The 25,655-nt window shown below is 40.4% G+C and overlaps 1 protein-coding gene across 3 annotated transcripts; it reads right to left on the reverse strand.

The window, feature by feature from the left end:
* Positions 1–824: 824 nt before the first annotated feature.
* Positions 825–23,273, reverse strand: EBAG9 (estrogen receptor binding site associated antigen 9). 3 transcript variants are annotated; one of them, XM_040979401.1, is made up of 7 exons: positions 23,111–23,273; positions 16,243–16,340; positions 13,287–13,365; positions 12,054–12,212; positions 10,224–10,331; positions 8,946–9,037; positions 825–1,364 (listed from the first exon to the last, which is right to left on the reverse strand). In XM_040979401.1, the coding sequence occupies exons 2-7, from the start codon at positions 16,323–16,325 to the stop codon at positions 1,244–1,246; spliced, it is 642 nt and encodes a 213-aa protein (XP_040835335.1). In that variant the 5' UTR covers positions 16,326–16,340; positions 23,111–23,273; the 3' UTR covers positions 825–1,243. The 3 variants fall into 3 exon arrangements, with proteins under 3 accessions (XP_040835335.1, XP_040835334.1, XP_040835333.1); XM_040979400.1 differs by lacking the exon at positions 23,111–23,273 and adding an exon at positions 22,396–22,741; XM_040979399.1 differs by lacking the exon at positions 23,111–23,273 and adding an exon at positions 22,619–22,685.
* Between the last annotated feature and the right edge of the window lie 2,382 nt (positions 23,274–25,655).

Here is a 25,655-nt window from a genome sequence, read left to right on the forward strand (position 1 = left end):
GTAACTCAAATACAATAGGAATATTTGGTCCAAATATACTTTAAAACCCTGCAAGATGCTAAATCTGGGCAGCAACTTTTAAGAAAGTAAAAATCATTAGAAGTCTTAAGGCCACAGAGAATCAACTTGGATGTATTTTAATTGTGAAATAAAAGTTAATGGGGATTTTAACATATCAAACCTGGGTGTTTTTATTTTTTTCTTTTTGGACATAGTATACAATTATTTGTTTAAGACATATCAATCAATACCACAAGTAAAAATTATTCCTTGCTTGTTGTATAATTTAATGTATCAATCCCTTAGCCCAAAACACAGATACCTGCATTATGTCAGATACATAAAGTAGCTAGAGAAATCATCTAAAAGCTGTGAAAGACTAGAATGTCAGGTTTTCTGCTTGTAGGTTAATGGCTACTGAATGGAGGTGGGGCGGAACTACAGTCCTTAAAGACATTACATCTTAAAATCTGTAATGAAAGGGCTAAAGTACTAACTCTTAAAAGTTAAATAATGTAAAACAAGTATGTCATTTTAGCTCGTCTTCAATGTGTATTCATGCAATATAAATTACAAATATGTATAACAATATGACACCATTCAAAATAATGATGTACAAAATTTTATAAATAAAATTATTGCATTTAATGTCATTTTCTTGTAAACCAAAATCATCAAATTCCTTAATATTGTATCAAACATGAACAATACCAGTTCAAACTAGAGAAAATATATAGAGAAAGTGCTAGTTCCTAACAACAAAAATAAGGAAGCTAAAGGCCTGCCTTCGGCTAATTTAAGACAGGTAATCATGGAAACAAAAGAATATTAAAACTATTTATTTTATAATTATGCACATTGCAGGAAAGCATAATAGACAGCAGATTTCTTTCCCATCATAAAACTATTTACACCCATTTATTTAGCTAGAAAGACTAGCTTGAGAGGTACTCATACAATCCATTTGTAATAATTTCTCTACAGCAAACAACTGTCTCATGTTTGGAGCATGTTGAAGAAAATATTATCTCCTATAAGTCTTCTGTTCTCTTGAGTCTCAATCATGCAGATTTCAACTGAGACTCCAAGAAACTTTGTGAGAATCTTGGGTGTCCTGGTAAATGCAGTAAAATCAAGTAATGTGTCTGTATTCTGAAAATACTTTCATATCCATACAAATGCTGCCTGGGGTTGTGGAGCTTGGATGTCTCTTACTGGCACTATGACATCTCACGAAGAGTTGTTATGACAGTTTCACACCAATTTTGTTTTGTTCCTTTTTCATAAGCCGCTGTGCTTCCTTTTCCATTTTCTTCCTTTGTTGCTCTGCTGCTCTCTTTTCTCTGTCTGCTATCTTCTGCTGCCTAAAGGCAAACACACACATATTGTCTTACTTCAGAATATACCATACAGGTAAAATGGCAAATAAATTCCAGAGTGAAGTAACAGTGCATTTTACCATTCCACTGAAGATCCGAACTCTTCCTACAGCTTTGATATCAAGGGTTTTTTAAAAATGTTGTTTCTTTTAATCCTTAGAATATGAGTTGCTAAGAGAGGCATTATCTACTTAAAAATAAGTCAAGTGAGACACAATGATAAGTGACCTGCCCAAAGTCACAGCATACCAGGTACGGTGGTAAGACCCCGGTCTTCTGATCAACCTTCAGGTGATTTCCACTAAGATATTACTGCTGTTTACTCATTCCTTAAGTGGGAGGTGTGGTTTCCACTCAGAAAAACTTGATGCTGGGAATTAAATCTCTTGTTATTGCGAAGGTCAAAAACAAATGTGCCGGCACAATTCAAAAACAATTGAAAACTTAAGACATACTTTTCATCTAGCAGCTGGCAATCTTGTAGAGCTTAACATTTGATCAGCTCCACTGAAAGTGAGCAATGACTGACTCACCACATGCTGAGAGCACAAACCTACTTAGCCCTTCCCAGAACTCCACCAACTTTATCTATATTTGGTTAATTTATGTAGGGAGTGAGGAATAAAAGGAATAAAAGTGAGGAATAAAAGTAGGGATCTGAAGGGTTACAAAGTAAGAAAATAACAAGTATGCAACATTGAGGAGGTAAGTCACAACTGTGAAATGAATAAGCAATATTAGGTTACTGTAAAAAATCTAGACTGAAGTATCTGTTTATGGGACAATTAAAAGCTGATTATAATGAATAAAATGTATATACAATTCCTAATCATAATTACAAATTGGCAGTACAGAGTTAAAAGTGAACAAGATTTAAGAAAGCAGAGAAACTTATTTCCACCCCATTTTTTACCATCAAATTTTTTAAAACAGCCAAAAATCCTTTTGGGCCTGGTACAGTACCCTAGTGGCTGAAATACTCGCCATGGCACTTGTCAGAATCACATATGGTCGCCAGTTCGTATCCTGACTACCCCACTTCCCATCCAGCTCCCTGCTTGTGGCATGGGAAAGTAGTAGAGGACGGCCCAAAGCCTTGGGACACTGTACCTACACAAGAGACCCAGAAGAAGCTCCTGGCTCCTGGCTTCAGATCTGCTCAGCCATTGCAGTCACTTAGGTTTGAACCAGTGGACAGAAGATCTTTCTGTTTCTCCTTCTCTCTGTAAATCTGATTTTCCAATAAAAACTTTTAAAAATCTTTAAAAAAATTCCTTTTAACTACCTCCGCTCACTTGCAAGAAAAATTGATAATTTGCACTGAAATAGTTGAAACACTAGCACAATATAAGAAACGAACTATTAGGGGCTGATTAGATAATACACAAACAGGAAGATCAAGCTCTGGCTTGGCTGCTAGTTGAAATAAAAGTATCAACAGCTAATGCCCCTGACAAAAGAGACAACTGAGAGATTACCGAAGATAAAAAATATTTTACCAGCTGAGATTCACACCTATTAAGTACTAAAATACCAATCAGAAGTATCTTCCTTCACAATAAGACAATATTTTAAGGTGGCAATGGAAAGAAGGGTCTGGCGTCAGGAGATAGGAAGTGTGGATGCAGTTTTCCAAGGGTCAGTGTGTTTCTGGGGACAGCACAGACAGACAAAAGCCTCCATGTCTGGGTCTACGTCTGAATGTGCCCAATGCAGTACAGCAGCAGTTTCATTCTCCAAAGCTGCCATAAATGCTCAGCCCTTCATTTCTGCCTTGTTTACAAAGACAATGGTTTCTATACAATGTGAAGGCACTTGTGAACTCATGGGATTCTATCATGCTGCTATTAAGATTACTACAGTCACATGAATATCCACTTTCATCACTGTGCTTAATGATAATAATCACTAGAATCTCCAAAATTATCTAAAAGCCTCAGACTGTGTAGTTATGATTTATAAAGCAATAGATAAAAAAGATGCTTTCTTTTTACTTTGGGGATGATATGTGCAATAAATGTAGTTTATACTTCTAAAAAATACTTCCTTTTTTTAAAAAAAGACTAAATTATATTATCCCACATGAATTAAATATTAAAAACTCTCACAAACTTACTGTTCACATTTTAAAATGTTAACCATATTCCCAGTCAAAACAAAACTAAAAAGTGACATGCTCAAAACAGGAGGGACAGGAGCTAAAAAAACAACCTCAGCTGTAGCTTGCAATTATTTACTGCACCCTCTGCTGGATACTTAAGGTAACTGTAATTTACTGACAGACAAGCAAGGAAAACACAAGGCTGAACAGTCAGATAAATGAAATTGCTTTTTTCTACCATTGATACAACATGACTTAATTTTAAAACAAACAAAAAAAACCTTGCAGAATTGTATTTTACTACATAATTTTTAAAAAGACATATGTAATGCAGACACATTCAAGATATCTGAGACTTCATCAATGGTCATAGCCCCAAGATTTCTCCTTTAAGATAAATCTTCCTTTTACTCTTTGATCTAATAACGAGGGAAGAACTAAGGACACTGCTCCCAAAGACAAAGAACACAACATGTAAAAAAAACAAAAGTGAAAATCCCTACAGAAGGGTGTGGGCTTCAAGGTCAAGAGGCCCGTGTTCTCCCTCAAGCATCCATCCGCGTTAGTGCCCAAGCTCTGGCTGCCCACTCCAGCTGGCTTTTTGTCGATCTAGACCTTGGCCAGCAGTAGTACTGGCTCAAAGTAGTTGGGTTTCTGCCACCTACCTAAGAGACGTCAGCAGAATTCCTGGTTCTTAGCTTCGAAACTACCAATGCCTGGCTGTTTTGTAGGCATTTGGTGAGTGAGTCAGCAGACGAAAGCCCACTCTAACTCTGTGCCTGATTCTTTCTAGAGCTTCTAAAAAAAACAGGCAGCAACCTTCAAATGTGGCCAGCGTTGTGACAAAGTGGGTTAAGGCCCCACCCAGGATGCTACCAGTTTGAGTGCCAACTGTACCATTTCCTCATTTCATTCCTTCCTTTTCCTTTTTTTAAAAAATTTAATTATTTGAAATGCAGCAATACACAGAAAGTTAACTTTTACCCACTGTCTTGCTTCCTACATGGCTACAACAGCTGAGGCCAGGCCAGGCTGAAGCCAGGAACCAGCTTCCTCTGGGCTTCCCACATGTGAGCAGCAGCCCAAGGACTTGGGCCATCCTCTGCTGCTTTCCTAGGTGCACTAGCAGGGAGGCGGACTGAACTGGAGCAGCAGCAGACATGAACTGGTACCCACATGGGGTGCAAGAGCCGCAGCTAGTGGCTTAATGTGCCAGGTCATAGCACAGCCCTCAAGCTGTACTATTTCTTATCTTTTTTTTTTTAAAAGATTTATTTCTCTTTATTGGAAAGATGTAGGGCTCGGAGGCAAAGAGGTCACCAAGTCTTCGAGAATAGAAGTCACTGATATCCTTATCCTTGGTACCTTGGATATTCCACCAATGAGCAAAAAGAACTGTACCCTCACAAACTCAACTAAACCTAGCAGTAATAGGGATCCCATCATCTTACCCCAAGCAGTTCTGCACAGCCGAACTTATCCAGGACCTTATCAGAGGGGTTACCTGCCTCTGCAGTTCTGAGGCCATCCATATGCATTCTCCCACTTCCCAGGGCACTGTATGCCAGCCAACACTGGGCCTGATTGGGCATGCACACCAGCCTGGGGCGAACAGTGCCATTCTCCAATGAGCTTCAACTTAGGTAAGTGCCACCACCTCCAGCTTCCCACTCCAGGTTTAGTGCACATGTAAGGTTACTCAAGTCTCCACAGGCTTGGCTTCAGTGAGCATCCTAGACTCCAAACCCATTGTAGCCCAGACATACTTGGCTTTGGTGGATGCGTGTGGTCATGCACGTCTATCTAGGCCACAAAGAGCCTTTCCCTAGAAGGGCTCAACAGTAGCCTAGTGGCTAAAGTCCTTGCCTGGCATGCACCAAGATCCTATATGGTCATTAGTTCATATCCTGGTTGCTCCAATTCCCTTCCAACTCTTTGCTGTGTCCTGGGAAAGCAGTAGAGAATGTCCCAAAGTCTTGGAACCCTGCACCTGCAGGGGAACCCAGACAAAGCTCCTAGCTCCTGATTCCTGGTTTCAGATCAGCTCATTTCAGCTTCAGTTCTTGCAGTCATTTGGTGAGTGAACCAGCAGATAGAAGATCTTTCTCTCTGCCTTTCCTTCTCTGCAAATCTGACTTAAAAACATTTTTTTTAAATAAGTCTTTAAAAAAAAGAATACAGACTGACTGACTGGATTTGAAAATGACCCAACAGTATGATGGCAGAAAAAAAAACTGACTTCACCAGTAGAGGCACATACAGACTGAAAGTCAAAGGGTAGAAAAAGATATTCCATATTAATAGAAACCAAATGCATGCAGGAGTAGCTATGTCAATTTCAGAAAGAAAAAATAAACTTTAAGACAAAAACCACTAAAAAAAGATGATTATTACATAGTAATCAAAAGATCAATTCAACAAGAAGTTATGACTCTGGAAATGCAAATGCATTTAATGCTGGAGTATTTGGCTCTAAAAAACAAAGATTGTTAAATCTAGGGAAAAATTATCTCCTTTAGTAGACAGTTAATCCACACAAAAATTAACAAAACATCAGAGATAAACTATAATACAGACCAAGTGGATCTAAGCAACATTTGCAGAACCTTCCATTCAATGGCCATAGCAGAAACACTCTTGTCAAGACCACATGGAACATTTTCAAGGACAAACCACACATCAAGTCACAAAATAACTTTTAACTGAATAAAAAAATAATAATAAATATCAGGCATCATTTTTAACCAAAATGGAATACGAAAGAAAATCTAGATATTATACAAATACATAGACTGAGCAATATGCTCCTGAATGAAAAATCAGTCATTGAAGAAATCAAAGGGGAATTTAAAATCCCTTCAAAAACAGAAATACGGGCCCGGCGCGGTGGTGCAAGTGGTTAAGGTCCTCGCCTAGCACACCCGGGATCCCATATGGGCGCCGGTTCTAATCCCGGCAGCCCCGCTTCCCCTCCAGCTCCCTGCCTGTGGCCTGGGAAAGCAGTCGAGGACGGCCCAAAGCTTTGGGAACCTGCACCCGTGTGGGAGACCCGGAAGAGGCTCCTGGCTTAGGATCGGCAAAGTATCGGCCCGTTGCGCTCACTTGGGGAGTGAATCATCGGATGGAAGATCTTCCTCTCTGTCTCTCCTCTCTGTATATCCGCCTTTCCAATCAAAAAATAATAAAAATAAATCTTTAAAAAAAAAAAAAAAAACAGAAATACAATATACCAGCATTTATATATACAGTAAAAAGAGTACCAAGAGGAAGTTTTACAGCAATACTTATTCACATAGAAAAAATAAGAAAGATAGCAAATGCCGTAATAATACGTCTCTAGGGTCTAAACAAAAACAGAGTGGCAATAATAGGAAAGAAACTTGAAAAATTAAAGCAGAAACAAAGAAAAATACAAGATTAATGAAGCCGATTAACAAGAAATGATAAACTATTAGTTAGACAAAGAAAAAAAAGGAGAGAAAACTCACACTAATAAAATCAGAAATGAAAAAGGAGATTCAAGTGATAACATAGAAATACAAAGGACTGGGCCAGCCCTGCGCATAGCACGGTAAGTCACCACCTGTGAGGCTAGCACCCATATGGCACTATCTGAAGCCCCAGCAGCTTCATCTCTGAGCCAGGCCCCTGCTAATGTGTCAGGGAAAGCAGAGAGAAAAGGCCAAGGTATGCAGGCCCCGGTACACATGTGGGAGATATGATAAAGCTCCAGGCTCCTGGTTACGACGTGGCCTGATACTGCAGCCATTTAGAGAACCTGCAGCTAGAAGATCTCTGTCTTTCCTTATTCTCTGTAAACTCTACCTTCAAAATAAATTAAAAATAAATAAATTAAAAAAAAAAACTTTTAAAAAGAAACACAAGAAATGATCGGATTCATAGGGATTCATAGGTACATATAATTTACCAAAATTAAACCACCAAGATGTATACAGTAAAATGTAAACAGCTCAACACAAGGTAAGACTAAGGGTGGCCCATGTCAGGCCGGGCCACAGCACCTGCCAGACCCAGGGCTGGGAACAGGGACCATGCGGGCACTTCAGGGACTGCCATGTTAGGCTGTAATCCTGTAAGTGAGCATGAAAGCCAGAGCTGGGGATAGGCCAGGCTGCACAAGGCTGCAGCACCCAGCAGCATGTATGTGGGCCGAGTCTGGCCACAGCACCCAAGGATGTGCACAAGCTTGGAGATCCGAATGAATGTGGGATGGGCTGGGTTAAGCCACAACACCTCCCAGAATATGCAATAGCCAGGGCTGGGGATGGGCCTGCTGCCAGGTTGCAGCAGCCACTGGTGTATGTATGAGGACCAGGCCCATTGGCCTAGGCTGGACTAGGCTAGGCTGCAGCATTTGCCAATTTGTGTGAGAGATGGGGCTGGAAGTAAAACTACATTTACTGGCAGATGCGCTGGTTCGTGCAGGTGAGAGACCAAACATGATTCTGCATTAGTCAGAGCACACAAAAGTCTGAGGACTTCCCAAGTAAGGTTTCATGGGGGACTCCCCAACTAGACTGCTAGACTCAAACCCCAGCCTCAGGGAAAATCGAGACATGTGGTCCAACCTTGAAGTACAAATATCAGGACTATACTTACTCAGTGCTAATGCCCATGCAATACAAAACAGACCTAGATAGACACAAAATACATGACAGCTACCTCAGCTAAGCCAACAGGGGCACTGAGTACTTCATCTAAAGATGGAAAGCAGAACAGGTTAAACAACTCTCTTTTCCAGGCTGTGCACCTGTTGTCTAGGTCTGTGGACACACTAGAGTAGACCTTGTCAGCCAACAGACTTTATAAAGATTTCCTCAGCCCTGATGTGCTGAAACTGACAACATTTCAAAACTATCAAGACTACTTAAGCAGCACCCTCAGAACATTCTTCATAATATCAAGGTCTCTAAGGCAACATCAAATGACTATCTCCATCCTGGATGCTGATGTAGTTTGACAGCAAAGACACTGAAACACTTCTCAAGCACCTACCTCCACACGCCCACTCTAATCAAGGTTGTACATGGGCATGCATCCCTCTCAACTACATAACCAAATATGAAAATTTAAAAAAATTTTAATGTGCCAGTATTAACATAATACTAATGATTATATATTAACATGATATAATTAATCCAAAGTTTAAAAATACATTTAAAAATATGTACTGGATATAATGCAAATAATGATTGCAATATGGAATATATATGCAAACAATATTGCATTTGTCATTAATAAAATCATTATTCTTTTGTTCCTACAATGTTGTAAGTTTTTGGCTTTTGTGACATTACATAATACACAGTCCAAAATACAGAAAAACTGTAATATAATATAAGGTTCAAGTGAAAAAACATATACACACTTTTTTGACCTTAAATATAACATGGAGCAAGGCTAGTCATTCTGCTCAGTCTGCAATGCAATCAACACTCAAATACCTCAGAACTTCTTCTGCTTGCCATGCCGCATCTTCCTCTTCTTCCCACGCATTAGTATTTTCTTGCCAGGTATCTAAATCTCCTAATTCAGACTACAATGAAACAAAGAACAGAACCAGGATAGTAAAGGACCATCCTTTCTCCATACAGCAATCAGAAGAGTATTAAAAGCATAACTCAGAACCTGTCAATGTCCTGTGGTTTTTCAACATCTTTATCATGTCCAATGCGAGACACCAATGACTTGCTCTGATTTACCTAGAACTGACAGATTTCTTGTGATGCATGAGTCTCAGCATTAAAACATCGTGGGCAAGTCCAGATTCCTATTTCAGTTGTATGGAACAACATTTCCTATCCTTCTTTATCTTTAGAGTGAACAATAATAGGATCTTTCTTATGTTACTCTCTCTTTTCAATAAGTAAAGAGAGTAACGTAAGAAGAGGAAGATGTAAGAGGAAGATGAGAGGCAGACAGATAAAAGACAAATGATTCCAGGACGAGTTAGAAATGCTTGCTTAGGAGGCCAGTTCTAAAGCACAGTGGGTTAAACCAATGGCTGCGGCACCAGCATCGCAAATGGGCACTGGTTAGATTCTTAGATACTAAACTTCTAATCCAATTGGACACTGCCTGCTTTGCCCTGCTGCTGTGGGCATTTGGGAGGGAACCAGCAGATGTAAGTCTCCACCTACATTCTGTCTCTCTGCCTTTCAAATAAAATGAAGAACAAAGCTGAACATGATGATGAAATGTTATTTAGACAAATATCTATGACATTATCATGTCCTCCATAGCATGCAGAGTTATCAAAGCTTGTGATTATGTGTCATCATCTTTTAATGTTCTCTACCAACAGAATGCTCCTTTTTTTCTCTTTAAAAATCTTACTTATGTCAAATTCATTTTAAACCAATCACACTTCAAATGTAAATATACCCTACAGGGGAAAAAAATGTTACTTCTCTCCTATGACATACTTATATAACTCATGAAAAAATAACATACTAAGCTTAAATCTCTCATTTAGTGACACTATCTTTAAAGATTTTGAAATAGCATTTTCTCTCCATCTTTCATTATGCACATTGGTATCTGGTGTAATCTACAAACTTGCAAAATGGAAGGATTGATAGAAACTTCTTTCAAACTGCTAAATCTGTATCAACATTATAAAACTATGAATATTTTGTTCAATTCATTTAGATTGCTTTCTTCTTTATTAAAGACAACAGATGCAAAACCAAGGCTTTCCCTAGGTCCCATCTCATACTTACAGACTGATGAATAAAAGGCATGTCTTGTGTAGCTGCTAATCTACTGGAGAAACCTGTGCTACCATCTGGGATGCCAAAAGTTAATGGTTCTCTTTTCTTAATAACAATCTGAAAGATGAAGTGAAATACAATTATAAGAATATTTTTATACAATGTTATATAAAAAAGGTAATATATGCATTCTGTAATTATTTCAAGTACAGTCAGCCTCTCGTTTTTAAAATTTAAAATGTGAAAGCCAGAAAGAGAAAGGTTTGTGAGGCACCAACACTTCCACGAAACTGTCACAGAAACTAGTAAATACTAAGAAAAACTACATTTCACAATTTAAAAAATTTTCATTTTATTTCTTCCTTTCCCTACATTCCCCAGACTCCCAAAGTATTTTATATCTATATTAACAAAAGTATATATCATGTAGTATAATTATATACTTGTATTAAGCATCTGTGTTATCATATATCATATCCACCATAATAAGTTTTACCAGTTTCCTCAGCATGTGGGGCATCTATGAACACAAGTACATCAATTCTTTTGGGCTACTTCTATGAGGATACTTCACAGAGTTCAGGAAAAAACAGAATAAATTTACTCTGCTGCAAAACTTTTTGTAAATTCATGCATATTTTCCATGAACTTTTTGAAGATCTCATATATTAGGATATACTTATTTGATATTTGTTGCTTTTATTAAAGTCCTTTCTATTCTAACCTACTTAACAAAGCATTATTATAATATACCACGTTCCAACTAAAACACGCCAAACACTTTCATAACACAAGGTAGTTACCCACACAGAAACCCACTTAAAGGATCCTTGAAAAGTATACAATTAAATGTTTTTCATCTTTGAGATCTTAGGATAACTCAATAAAATAATGTCAATGTTTTCAACCTAGATGATGTAAAAATAAAGAGCTAAAACTAAACGAGAGCTAGATGGGTGTGAGGACCTATACTGGGAAGGGAAAACCAAATAATACCCTAATTGTATAAAACATAAGACAAATTTTCAATGATTGAACAATTGCTCTAAGTATGCTTCTCTGGAATAGCAGAATGACTGATGAGGTGGAGGGGAACAGTAACAGTGTAATAACTGAGGGAGTAGGAAGAGTGAGAAGGATGAAATCTTCATTTACCATGGCATCATGTCAACAGACAACGCTTGCAACTGATGAAGTCAAGAAACAATAAAATATAAGATACAATAAGAGAGAAAAGGCCCAACAGTGAAATGGACCATTTCTAGCCAAACAACTGGCAACAAAGAGCGACAGGGAAGCCTGTTGCTTTTCCTAACAGCACATCCATATTCTTTAAGTTACAAAAAAAAAAAAAAAAAGCAAATGCACTATTTTGATAAAAAGTGCACTCAGCTTTTGTGTTTTTTCTGGTAGTTCCCTAAAGCTCTCTAAGAGTTCCATATCCAACCCAAAGGGAATTAAATATGGATGACAACACACTTACACAAACCCACAATCGTTACACTTCCTTACTCTGAATTCTCAGAACTCTGCTTCAGTTTTATAATGCTACAAACAGTACAAAGTACTTGTCAGTGGTGGATGACACCAAACTATGAACTTATGAGCACTGTTTTATTCAGCTCAGTTTTCAAGCAGAGATTAGGGCCTGAAATCCAATACACAGAATTTCAAATAAATGGATAGATATAATTTTTTTTAAAAAACAAGTAGGAAAAACATTCAATCTGTGGCCAGGTCACCTGACTGTATATAAAATTCTTTTTTTATCATGAGAGACAACATACCGATAATCAGAAATAGGCTATTAATTTTGAAAAGTACAAATCTTTAACCTACTTTCTGAGTTTTCCTTATAGTTGGTGTCATGTCTTTAAAATAATCGGGTTCCAGCTGTTCCAGAGCATTCTGTGGCGCTGGCACATTCCCATTCCCTCCTTCAATTTTTACACTTGTAGGTGCATCTTCATCCCAGGAAGTCCACTCTTCAACATCTGTCTAAGTTTAACCAATCAACATTGTCAATCGCAAAGGGGCAACAAAATGTACAGCTCACTCATCAACTGTTAGGAAAATAACACTGTAAAACACTGATTTTCAAACTCTTTTGACCCATAAAAATATACATATTTTACATTAACACCAAAACCAGATCAAAAGTTTAAAAAAAGATATTTTACTGTGAGCTTGACATTCTGACACATTCTATTCTCTTTTTCATTCTATTCTGTTTACTAAAACTTGAAAAAAAAAGAGGGGGGGATGGGACAGACATCTGGCCTACCAACTAAGATGCCACATTGGAGGTCCATACTTCATATCCAAGTACCTGGGTTCAAGTCCCAGCTGTGCTCCCAATGTACACTTGGGAGGCAGTGGGATCTGCCAGCACTTGGATCTAGCCTTCCCCATGGGAACAAGCTGAGCTCCTGGTTCCCAGCTCCAGCCCACACCTAAGTGCTATTACAGGATTTGGGGAATTAACTGGCAGAAGACAGTACATCCTCTTTCTCTCCTTCTCTCTCAAATAAGTAAACAACAACAATTTAAAGTGAAACAAACGCCACTGTTTTGAAAACCGACATGACATTGGAACTACAGCAGCCCACTGGAGGACTGGAATTTTTTATTTTAGCCTAACCAGACAGAAATATATTAACTTAACCACAGGATTCAAATAAGACAGAACCTCAAAAACAATATTCCAAGTGTTCATGAAACAATCCATCATTACTCAACAAAGAATCAATAAATCTCAATTTACATGGAAATTTGATCAACAGATGCCAAGCATTAGATGATAATTAAATTATCTAAGACTATCACAAATAAGCTGCAAAACACAATAGCAAACACTTCAAATCAATGGAAAAAACAAAAACAAAGTATCTATAAGGATATAGAAGATAAAACAAAGAATAAAATGGAATTTCATAGCTGAAAGTTTTAACAAAAGCAAGCAAACAAAAAGGCCTGACTACCACATCAATTTCATATACTAATGATCTGCAATGCAGTTTGAAAAATATTCTTCTGCAACACATCCATTCTTAAAAAGAAAAAGATAATTACCTGCTTAGGAACTGATGAATAGTCAACTGTAGTTGGCAAAGTTATTTGATCTCCACTTAATTTCCTTCCTCTGCCAGATCTGAAACAAAAATGAAATTTATTCCAAGAACTACTGAAACAAGTATGTATTAAGCCATTATGGACAGTCAGTCTAGCTTACAAAATAATATCTAATTTCTGATTTTAACAATATTTTTCCAGCAATAAAATTATTTTACAAATATTTAAAATATTAAATTTAAATGAACTACTTTAAATATCTGTAAGATAATCATATCATTATGAAAATTTATTAAACAAACTGGTTTTTAGCTCAGGACTCAAGAGTACAATAAAGCAAAAAACAAAATAGGCAACATAGTTTCAAACCATGCTCCCTAGTACACTGTGGGTTTGAAGGTGAAGTTCTGGGCCACCTATGCTGTTTTAACTAAGTTGGCTTGGCTGATGTGTTCTGCATACTTGATTTCTTAGTAAGATGGACCACTGGAGTTTTTGTTTTGTTTTGTTTTAAAGTTTGGAGGGTAGTCCTTTGATCAAGCAGTTATGGGCACAGATTAAGATGGTCATGACTTATACGTGGAGTGCTCCAGGCTCAATACCAGACTGTAGCTCTTGACTCCATTTCTTCTAATGCAGATCCTTGGAGGCACTGGGGATTGCTCAGGTAATTAGTTTCCTGCCACACAAAGGGGATATCCGGATTGAGGCCATCACTTTTAACTCTGGCCTCAGACAAGTCCCAGCTCTTGTGAATATTTAGAGAGAAAACCAGCAGATGGGAGCCACCTGCCCATGTCTCTCTTTTCAAAAAAGACAGAAAAAAATATATATATATAATGTATATATATATATATATTATGTATTTATACATCACTTGGTAGAAATAAACTGGTATTTGAATTTTAAAGTTTAGTAGGAAAAGCACATTAAACAGCACTTGCAGGCAGAGGATTAGCCAACTGAGCCACAGAGCTGGCCCCAGATAAATCTTACGTGTATTTACATTGACAACAGAAATGTATGCTGACAATAGAATCTTCCTTAACATTTCTAAAATCGGATTGAATGTCTTTCTCTAAAAGTAATCTATACTGAACACAAATTTTAAAATATATTAATATAATTCACCAGTTTATATAATACGTATTATAATTTCTTGCATCTGGTAATTGTTACCCTACTTCACCTGGTGAATTTCTGCCATTCTTCATTTTCTCACAAGTAGAACATATAGATCATATTTTCTACTCTTCAAATCCTGCCCTCCTCAATATTTTGATCACCTAAATCATCTATTCCTTTCATAATTCTCCTTCAGGGATTATAGCTGCTCTGTTTCTCCCACGTGATCCTACCGCACTATGCTGGTGTTTTCTGCGAGCAATGTGACAGTCCTACATGGAGTCCCTGGCTCAGCCACAGCCTGATGCCAGTTGTTGCAGGCAATTGTGCAGCAAGGCAAAGAAGGGAACAAGTCCTATCTATACGCTTCTCAAAATAAATAAATAGCCTGAAAAGTACTGTGCAGAAGAGTAAATTGAGTTAAGCATCAGTGAAAAGTACTGCATTAAGCAGGTACTCTGTACAGCAGTATTATAACTCACCTGTGGGAGCTGTGAACTCAAGACTCTTTGCCACACCACTCTACTTCTATTGGTAAAATCAATAGCTCTTAATTCTCTGACTCTTGTAGCTACTAAATGTTCACTCAGCCAGATACTACACTACCCAGGCACCACCGGGCTTTGAACAAGTACACTGAAGACAAAACTGCTGCGTGCAACTGCAACATCACATCCAGTGAAAGAGAACTGCTCACCACCCATTTCCTCTTACTCTACCCTAGTCTTGGGCAAATAATTGTGTCATAGTACCTCTAAGATAAAACAAATAACTATTGAGTAATTTAAGTAGTCAGGTCTAAAGAAATCAATAAATACAGATGTCCCAACTGATCTGTAGCCATTACAAAAAAAAAAAAAAAAAAAAAAGACATGTAAAGAAAAAGTCACATCTTCAATGGACAAAGTGTGTGCCATTCAAACAACAGCTTCTCAAGTCTCAAACTCAAACTGGAAACGGTCACCCTCATTTCTATTCCAGATTTATTTTCATACAATACTAGCTTTGAACTATAACCTAAAATCCTAGCTGCGCCATGATGTGTAACCAAAAATATTAGCAAACAAAAACTTATTTTAAACACTAGGAACATCATTATAAGGAACGTTGCAAGACCTAAATTCTGCAAGTGTTGACTATCTTGAGTTCAGAATCTGTGCAGTGTTCAACAGTTGTTAACTAATCCTTTCACTGCAGTTTCATTGGAAAAATTAAAACATTCCATGCTTTAATTTCACTCAAAGTCCGCAGGCACCTCAGCACATAGTTCAGAAGCCATGAGTTATACAGTATGATAATGTGACAAGTTACGAGATGCAAATCAAGAATGATCCACTGAAACAGAGTAAGTTATCTGCTCTGGATTATTTACATATCTGAGATGTTATTTAGGAAACAACAATAAAAATCTAACTTCCTCAGAGTTCCTCTATCTTAAAGGCTAATATAAAAGGTAACATTAATATTGTAATAAGCCAAAAACACCTATACCTGATTTCACCTAATATCTGCAAACACTGTAATAATAATATTTATACAAGTTATATTTATAATACTAATTATAATAATCAAACTTAATTATTTCTGAAACTATAGCATTATGCTAGCAATTTCAGTGGAAGCTGTACAAATCTAAAGTAATAAAAACACTAAACCTCTATTTTCTTGATCTGAAGTAGAAAAATAAATATTTTAAATACTAGGGATTAATGAATAAATACTGTCATCAAGATAACTTAAATATAACCTTTCCTGACTTTCTGAAGTTATAAAGGTGTCTAAAGCCATCAAGGACATAAGACATGTCAGTTTCAACATAAAATGTATTTACCTGCATATTAATCTCTTTAAGAATGAGAATACTGTTGCTAGGCAGGTACAAACCTTAAATAACCGAAACTGAGTGATGGCCATGGTGAGAACTGAAACCTGTGGAGAGGACACACACATAAACACATCATTGCATTAAACTGACTTCATAAGCCACACTCCTATTTTGCAGTCAAGCGAAAAAGCTCTTACACACTGAGAATGTGTAACATGCACACATTTTTCTAGAAAACATAAACAGTGAATTTTAAACTCAAAGGGTAGCTAACTTACAAGACAAGAAACCAGGTTTTTTTTTTAAATTAGTAATAATGAGCAAAAAAAAAAATCCTGCTTTCATTTGAAATGTTCTAATAATTTGACATAAATAATCTAGTAAAAATTAATTTATAATTAAAGCAATCCCAAAATAGGCTCTTTACACACCATAAGCTTGAGCCATATGAACATGGAACTATTCAAAACACTAAAAGTTTTAACTTTTAGATACTTTATACCTATTTTCCAGATTCACAATTGAATTCAGAGATCAAAACCCTGTCCAGGGCCTGGCGCCATGGCCCAATGGCTAAATCCTCACCTTGTAACTACAGGGATCCTATATAGGTGCCGGTTCATGTCCCAGCTGCTCCATTTTCCACACAGCTCCCTGCTTATGGCCTGGGAAAGCAGTAACGGATGGCCCAGAACCTTGGGACCCTGTACCCATCATATGGGAGACCTGAGGGAGGCTCCTGGCTTCTGGCTTGGGATCAATTCAGCAACGACTCAGCTCCAGCTCAGCTTCTTGGGAACACTTGTGAAGCGAACCAGTGGACAGAGGATCTTTCTGTCTCTCCTTCTTTCTAGAGAATCTGACTTTTCTGTAAAAATTTTTAAAAATCTAAAAAACAAAAAAAAGGGCTGGTGCAGTAACCTAGCTGATATGCACACACCAGGATCCCATATGGGCGCTGATACATATCCCGGCGGCCCTGCTTCCCATCCAGCTCCCTGCTTGTGGCCTGGGAAAGCAGTCAAGGACAGCCCAAAGCCTTGGGACCTTGCACCTGTGTGGGAGACCCGGAAGCGGTTCAGGTTCCTGGCTTCAGATCGGCACAGCACCAGCTATTATGGCCATTTGGGGAGTGAATCAATGGACAGAAGCTCTTTCTCTCTCTCTCTCTCCTCCTCTCTGTATAACTGCCTTTCCAATAAAAATAAATAAATCTTTAAGAAAAAATCCTGTCCAGAATCACATAGGTAGAAGGAACCACACAGCTACTCTAGTTTATAGCTTAAAAAATCTGGGGCACTGTTGCAGAAACACTGGAAATGCTGATGACTGAACTTAGCGCCGGCAGGTCAGTCACCCCTGAGACATGGCAACGTCTGCTCACTGACAATAAGCCAAAAAAGGGAGAAAAATTTACTAAACCAAAAGAGGTTGCAGAAAACAAGGAAACGAACTACAAATAACAATGGGTCAAATAAAAAACCAACTGTAAAATGACACAGCTAAACCTAACTAAATAATCACACTAATACAGATTGTCAATCATTCCAATTAAAAACAAAGACTGGCTAAGGAAAGGAAACTTGTAACAAATGTCATTTAGTATTATTTTATGGCCTTTTGGGGGTTCTGTATCTTAAGCCATTAGAACTTAAAATGATCAATTCTGTTTCATTTTAAAGGCAGAGTGACAGAGAGACAGAAAGAGATCCTCAGTCAACTGCTTCACTTCGCAGATGCCTCCCACGGCTGGGGCTGAGCCACGCCGAAGCCAGGAGCCTGCGGCTCGGCTCCAGGTCTTCCACGGGGGTGGCAGAAGACCAAGCACTTTAGAAACCGACTCCTGCTTTCCCAGGTGCGAGCGCAGGGTGAAATATGAACTGGAGGCCCTGAAATCTGAACCAGTGCTTCAATATGGGATGCCTACTGCCTATACCACAACATCAGTCCCAAGGAATTCATTTTCAATATAAGGACACAGGTGAATACAAAGTGAAAAGACTGGGGGGAAATGTAGTCACCAACACTAATTAAGACTAAGTTGAAGTATCTATTTCAATGTCAAACAGACTTTGGAGGAAACAGTATCACCATGAATAGAGCTGGTCCTTTCACCCTGGTATAATGGCCAATTTATCAAGTCTCTCACAGTCCATATCATGTCTTCAAGAATAAAATTTTGCCATCATAAATTGGATAACATTTTTAGCCTGCAGATACTAAAAACTTTAAGTAAATATTACTACCTTCATGCTCATATCTGATAACCAAGATAAAATGGAAGAATTTTCTAAATTAGCTAAGTACAACAAGAAGAAATGCATCACTAGATAATCTCTGTATCTGCAAAAGAAATTGAATCTGCTGATAGATCTTCCAGGTTCAGACAGCTTCACTGGTAAGCTCCACTAATCACTTCGCAAGAAATAATATCAATTCTATACAAACTGCCAAAAAAATGGAAGAGGGAATATTTCCCAAGTCATTATTTGAGGTCAGCATTACACTGATATTAATCCACAGACCTAACCAGAAAACGAGGGACCAGTATGTTATACATATAAATGCAAAACTCCATAACAAAATATAAGATTGGATCGAACAAGACATGAAGAGATATATCACAACCAAGTGAAGCTTAGCCAACGAAAACAAAATTGGTTTAACAGTCAAAAAGTAAATGTAATTTATCATATTACCACAATAAAAAAGAAAAAAAATTACTCATCTAAAAAGATCTTTGACTAAATTCAACACCCATTCTTGATAAACACTTGAACCAACTAGAACTAACTATTCATGGAGCCTTCTCAGAAACGTTCGCGTGCTTCTCTGGGAGTGGAAAGATCTGAACGATGAAGACAGGAGCTTCCTGAAAGCTGATCTGTCAGGAGTGAAATCAAAGGAGGTAAGCCTCCCGCAACGAAAATTTCGCAGAAATATTCAGAAAAACAAGAAGGAAAAAAACTGTTAGAAAAAACTTGGAGCATGTGATAAGGAAAGAGACACTGTAAGAGGATGTTTTGAATGAAGACAACATTTGTCATTTAGGGCCTGGGCAAGTTAAGGATAAATTTCACAGGGAGTTTGGTTACCATAGTCATTACCTTCCCGCAAAGACGAGGGTACTTTTAAAAGTTTGCATAATAACGGGATTAAGATATTTTGTTTATTCTTATTGGAAAGTTAGATTTTTACAGAAAGAAGGAGAGACAGAAAGATCTTCCATCTGCTAGTTCACTCAAGTGGCAACAACAGCCAGAGCTGAACTGGTTCAAAGCCAGGAGCTTCTTCCAGGCCTCCCATGCGGGTGCAGGGTCCTAAGGCTGTGGGCCATCCTTGCCTGCTTTCCCAGGCCACAGGCTAGGAGCTGCAAGAGAAGTGGAGTAACCAGGATTAGAATCAGCACCACATGGGATCCCAGCACGTGCAAGGTGAGGACTTTAGCCACTAGGCTACCGTGCCAGGCCCAAAAGATATGGGAAAAAATCAAAATGCATGACTATTTTTTCATAACATGTGTTTCCATAAACTTTTAAGCACAAATGTTCTTATTATTATTCAGTAAATATCTGTCAACGTCAAGGGCCTCAGGGGTCATACAGTTATAAAATTTAAAGTCTTCTCTGAAGGGGAAATTTAAATGGGGACAATTACTAATAACAAAGTAACTCTTCCACCTTACCCTGCCTCTAGCAAGTAAGAATATCTTCATTCTGGGGCAAGAGTTTCATCTAGCAGTGAAGACGGAAGTTAGCCCACCCACATCAGAATGTGTGAATTTGGGGCCCACACTGAGCGTCCCACTCCAGGTTCTTGGACTGAGTTCAGGCTTCCTGGCTCCAGCCATTGTGAGCATCTGCTGAGTGAACCAGTGAATGGGGCTCCGTCCATCTGTCTCTTTCTGAATGAAGTGCATGAGTGTTCTGTCTTGATAAAGAAAATTTTAAAAGAAAAAACCCTCACATTCCATGTAGCAAGACTATCTAACTATAAACTCACGATACTTCCGCGAGGCGGGTATTGTTATCCTCATTGGAGAGAATGGAAGCACAGAGATGAAGCGCATGCTACCATGTTCCTAAACCTAATGACTTACATTCTTGTCTAGGTCTATTGAACTGAAGAGCCAAAATACTGCACTAACAATGAACACTTTTAATATTCAGTGAGAGAAAATCCAAGATAAATTTTCCAACCAGCTGCAATGAAATGGGAAAATGCAATCAAGTTTAATATCCAGTGGCTCCTTCACCAATACTGATGTGCAGACAGGAGTGTCCTGTGGGAACTGTCTTCACCTAACGCCCCAATTCAATTAAATGAATGCAGACGCTCCTCCATTGATGATAGGATTATGTCCTTATACCCCAATGCATTCAACAGAACTAAGCTTAGCACTGTAACACACAGTAGTGGATGGGTTATTTTCCATCCTGAGCAAGTTGTTGGCTGGGAACTATTACTTGCTCTCTCTGCTCACCAGAGTGCTATGACAGCGATAATTCAGCAAAGATCAAAATTCAAAATCTCAAGCATAGTTTCAGCATCTACTAAATGAGCACTGTTTTTCTCCATCACAGAGATGAGAACTCCTCACTCGACATTAGACAGTAGGGACCACCTGCGTATAAAAGCATCCTCTATGAAGTGCAAGTTAGCAGCTCAGGACGGAGTAAAACTGCCCCCGGCTAAGCTGTCTCGGGCTTACACACACTCACCCCACAGAATGCAAGCGCTTAGGGGCAGAGGAGCGCCACCAATCCTGCTCACTTTGGTACTGCCGCATCTTACTCCAAGCCAGGTGCTTGGTAGGTAGTCAGCAAAAGTGAATTAGCATTCCTTGAGCATGGAGGATGTTAGAAACCACAGAGTATCTTATCACCTTATCAGAATCCTAGGGACAGCCCCAAAGAGGAAGGCATCAAGCATCTGACAGAAGAGGCTGACAGAGAGGGCTCTCCCAAAGGCATGTATCAGATGCAAGACCTTTTAATATTATACAAATATACATACATATACATATGTATCAGGTTCCTTTGCACTTTAAAATATTTTCTGTAATTCAATAATACAAAAATAATGTAATTTAAATTTCCCAAGTTCAGGCCAGCAGTTAAGATGCCCACATACCCCATCAGGGTGTGTGGATTTGACTGGCAGCTTTGCTCCAGCCTCAGCCTTCCTAGAGTGCAGACCCCCGCAGGTGCCTGGCATGGACCCTTTAATTGGGTTCCTGCTGCCCACAGAGGAAATGCAGAGGTCTTCCAGCTCCTAGTGTTGGTCATGTTCAGGGAATCCCTGGAACAAAGCAGCAGCTGGGACCTCTATCTGCTTCTCCAATCAAAAACTACAATTATCTGACCTGTCTTTTTTCTCATGGAAAAAATACTAATAAAAACAAAAATCAGGAGCGAGCATTTAGCCTACATCCCACACCAAAGTACCTGGGTTCGCCTCCCAGCCCTGTTCCTCACTCCAGCCTCCTCTGAATGCACACCTGGAGGGCGGCAGGGCTAGCTCAGTGCCCTCAATGCCAGGAGCCCTGCCACTCTTGTGCACTGTCATCTGCCTTGCATTCTCAGTGTGGCTCCTGACCACAGCTTCTTGCAGACAGCAATGATGCCTCAAGAACTGGGTCCCTGCTGCCACAGGGAAGCACTGGGCTGAGTTTCCTGTGTCCAGCTTTGGCCTGGCCCAGTGTCAGTCCTTTCAGGCCTTGGGGGAGTGACAGCAGCAAGTAGCTCTCCAGCTATCAAACACATCAAAACCTTTAAAAATTCCAAAAAAATTAAAAATTGCTTTACAAAAGAAATCAATAGGCAAAAGATTGCTATATCAAATGTTAAAGTTTTTTTTCCCTGCACTTAGAAACACCAACTACACAAAGAAATGACACCTTAGCTAAGTGATGGGTCAAATGGCTCTTGTCATTTTCAGGGAACTGCCCCAGACCTTACAGGCTAGGTCTGCAGATCCACTAATACGGAATTGGCTACGTCGAGCCTAGGTCGACGTTGGTTCACCCTGGAGGGACATGCCACACAGTCTTTTCCTGCTAAAGTCTGAAAAAAACCCGTAGGATCTAGCCACAAATTAGAAGTTTCCCACTCTCTGAAGTAGGTTAAACACCATCCAGCTCCAAAGCACAAGATTTACCTGAATTCTCAAGTTTGAACATGAAGGGTGCGGCAAGTAATGCCAGAGAGAAAAAAGACAAGGGACAGAGCGAGCCGGCTGTCAAAATCGAACCCTCGGTTACCCTATCGCTGGCAACCGAAAAGTCAGGCCGTAAAATACAAACAGCAGCGAGTCCCACGGCCGAAGTTGCTTCTATTCAGGTTACCCACATAAAACCGGCTGCTGAGAAATGAAATCGTACCCACTGCACAGATGCGAAACAACGTGATCGTGTTCGGGTTACACAATCTGCCGCCCTGTCCGCGGGCTGGTGCGGGGGTGCCGCGGGGCTGGGAGGTGGACTGGGGGAGAAGCGGGCCCCGAGAGGGGCGAGGCCTGCAGGGCGCAGGGCAGCCGGGGCGGCGCGTGGAGCCCGCGGAGTGCCGGGTCGGGGTGCCCCGCGGGTCAGTCTCCCCCGCAGGCCGGTCTCCCCCGCGTGAGCGCCGCGTGGCCGAGGCGGCCCGCCGGGGGGACCCCGCCATCTCCATACCCCCACAGGTCACCCTCACCCGGAAACAGTACCCGGAGTGACGACCAGAGCTGGGGGCGGAGGCCGGGTCGGAGGGAGCGCACGGGAAGGTGGGAGGGCAAGTGAGGAGCGAGGCGAAGGGAAGGCCGGGCCGGGGGTCGGGATGCGGGGTGGCGGGGACAAGCAAAGCCCCTCGCGGGCGGGGGCGCGGGCGCACACACTCACCTGCCCCTCCCCCTCCCCGCCCGCCCGGCGGAGGCTCTGAGCTGCCGCGGGGCGCGCGCGCGCGCACACACACACACGAGGCGCGGCCACGCGCGCCGCCGCACCGGGCTCGCGCGACTCCGCTGCTTCAGTCCCAGCCCGGCTCCTTCCCAGCCGGGCGCGCGCTCCGCCGCCGGCGCCAGGGCCGCCGCGCCGCTGCCATGGCCGCCCACTCCTCGGAAAGCCCTCCTCCAGGCCCGCCCCCGGCGCCGCCCCGTTCGCCCTCTCAGAAGGCGACTCCGGGTTGTCTCTGGGCCCACACTTCCGCACACCCGCTGCGGGTCCTTCCCTAGCCCAATGGGCGAGAAGCTCCGGGCCTGACGTCAGGATTGGGAGCCAATGAGCGTGGGGGGCGGAGCCGACTCGAGGTTTGGTTTTTAGTGGAGCCTTGGGTGCTGTGCGGTTTCGTCGTGCACGAGCGCCGTGTCTGAGCTACGTGGCCTTAGTTCTTCACGTGGACAGCGCCTTCCCTGCCTCCTCGCGCCTTTCTGCTCTGTCAGACGGGGCCGAGCAGAAGCACTGTTTAGGTGGAGAAGCTGAAGGAGCGCTTTCCGGCGCAAGATAATGTAGGTGTAATTAGGAGAGCTCCCAGTCACGCCGCCGGTTAAGGGTAGCGACATGCTGTTTCATTCAAAACAACCTCCTGCAAGTTTTTTTTTTTTTTTTTTTAGTTGAATCTCCTTGTAACTGCTAGTTAGAAAGTGGCCCTTCGCGGAGTCCTTGCGTTTCTTTCTCCTAGGGACTAAGTCTTCCCTCAGACTGAGGTGTTCAGTGGTTCTCGCTTTGGAGCCGGATTCCTTCCTTTTATCTTGTATGCTATTTTTAAGGCAGGCGTCCTTTAATGTTGTGAGCGACGGGACCCGGAAAACTAGGTGTTCCATTGTTGCAAAGTGAGTGGTCAGAGACCAAGAAGAGTTTAGGCAGGTTGCTCCTCGGGCAACCTTCTATTATGTGTCTCCTTTTTGACCACACTTTTTATTTCGCTGCAAGACGGCGGCACCCAGCGCCCATTCACTTTGGTAGTAACCTCCCCTGGTCCTTTGCAGTTTGCACCACGTTTTTGTTTAGTTTGTGGCTTTGGGTAGGTTGTATAATATCTTCAGTTTTCTCATCAATAGAATGATAAAATGGTTAATGCTTGCAAGCACGGAGCCTGGTATGTTTATAGTAACATTTATAAATAATAGCTAGGATGGCAGCTACTGATAAAACGTTGCTGCGTCATCTTTCCCAAAACTGTGCTTCTTCAAATTGACAAAATCCCCTGTAGCCCCTTTTTTCTCTCTTCCAATCTTCCAATAACAAATTTTTTTATTTAAATTTCCTTCTGGATTACAAAAGTTCAGTCATCCAAAATTGCCTCCATATGTATGTAAATTTTTTTCTTTAAAAGTTTAGATATTTATTTCAAGTTATTTTGCCCCATATTGCCTTGGTTTTTTTTTTTTTTCATGATTCTATATTCTTTTTCATTGTTATCCTTTTATGATACAGTTCCATAGACTTTGGGATTTCCCCTACACTGTCCCTCAAGTTCCCCCCTCCCCACACACCACACACTGAGTTCTCTCATCATTACAACAGCATAGTTCCTTATGAACAGTCATAAGTCCATCATTGCAGGCATGGACAATAGCAGGAGAGTCCAGCATCCCACTGTCAAGACAAATCCAACATAGCATCTTTTTCAAGAAGGCTCTTGATTTTCTTTTTCTTTTTTTTTTTTAAGCATTTTTATAAAGATTTATTTATTTGTTATTGCAAAGGCGGATATACAGAGAGGAGAGACAGAGAGGAAGATCTTCTGTTCGATGATTCACTTCCCAAATGGCCACAACGGCTGGAGCTGAGCCAGTCCGAAGCCAGGGGCCAGGAGCCTCTTTTGGATCTCCCATGTGGGTGCAGGGTCCCAAAGCTTTGGGCCGTCCTCAACTGCTTTCCCAGCAGGGAGCTGCATAGGAAGCAGGGCCGCTGGGATTAGAACTGGCGTACATATGGGATTCTGATGGGTTCAAGGCGAGGACCTTAACCACTATGCTATCATACCAGGCCCAGTTATTGATTTTCATTTTTCAGTGACACATTAGTCATTCAGTAGCTTGTTATTTAACTTCATGACATTTGTAAATTTCTTTGACTCTTCCTGTTGTTGATTTTGTTTTGTGGCTTTTCATTTAAGGCAATGTGTAATAAGTAATGGAGAATATTATATCCAGTGGCATGTTGTTTAATGCCATGGCATTGTAAATTTCTGTTTTTTGTTCCTCTTGTTGATTTTGTTGTGGCTTTTTATTTGGGGAGATTTATAGTGACTGTGTAGTGGAGACTGTCATGTCCAGATGTGAGGATACAGTGCAGTGTGCATCTCTATTTCCGGGTCGAGAATGGAGTCCCAATGAAACTGTTGTGTTGTTCTATATTCTTACTTGTTTATGAAGTGAATGTGCTAAAATACCAAAAGTTGTTAAATTTTAAAACAAAATTCATATCCATTTTCAAGTAAGAT

The sequence above is a fragment of the Ochotona curzoniae genome, unplaced genomic scaffold (assembly GCF_017591425.1).
Source record: "Ochotona curzoniae isolate NIBS_2020 unplaced genomic scaffold, NIBS_Ocur_1.0 contig_3190, whole genome shotgun sequence".
Classification (NCBI taxonomy): domain Eukaryota; kingdom Metazoa; phylum Chordata; class Mammalia; order Lagomorpha; family Ochotonidae; genus Ochotona; species Ochotona curzoniae.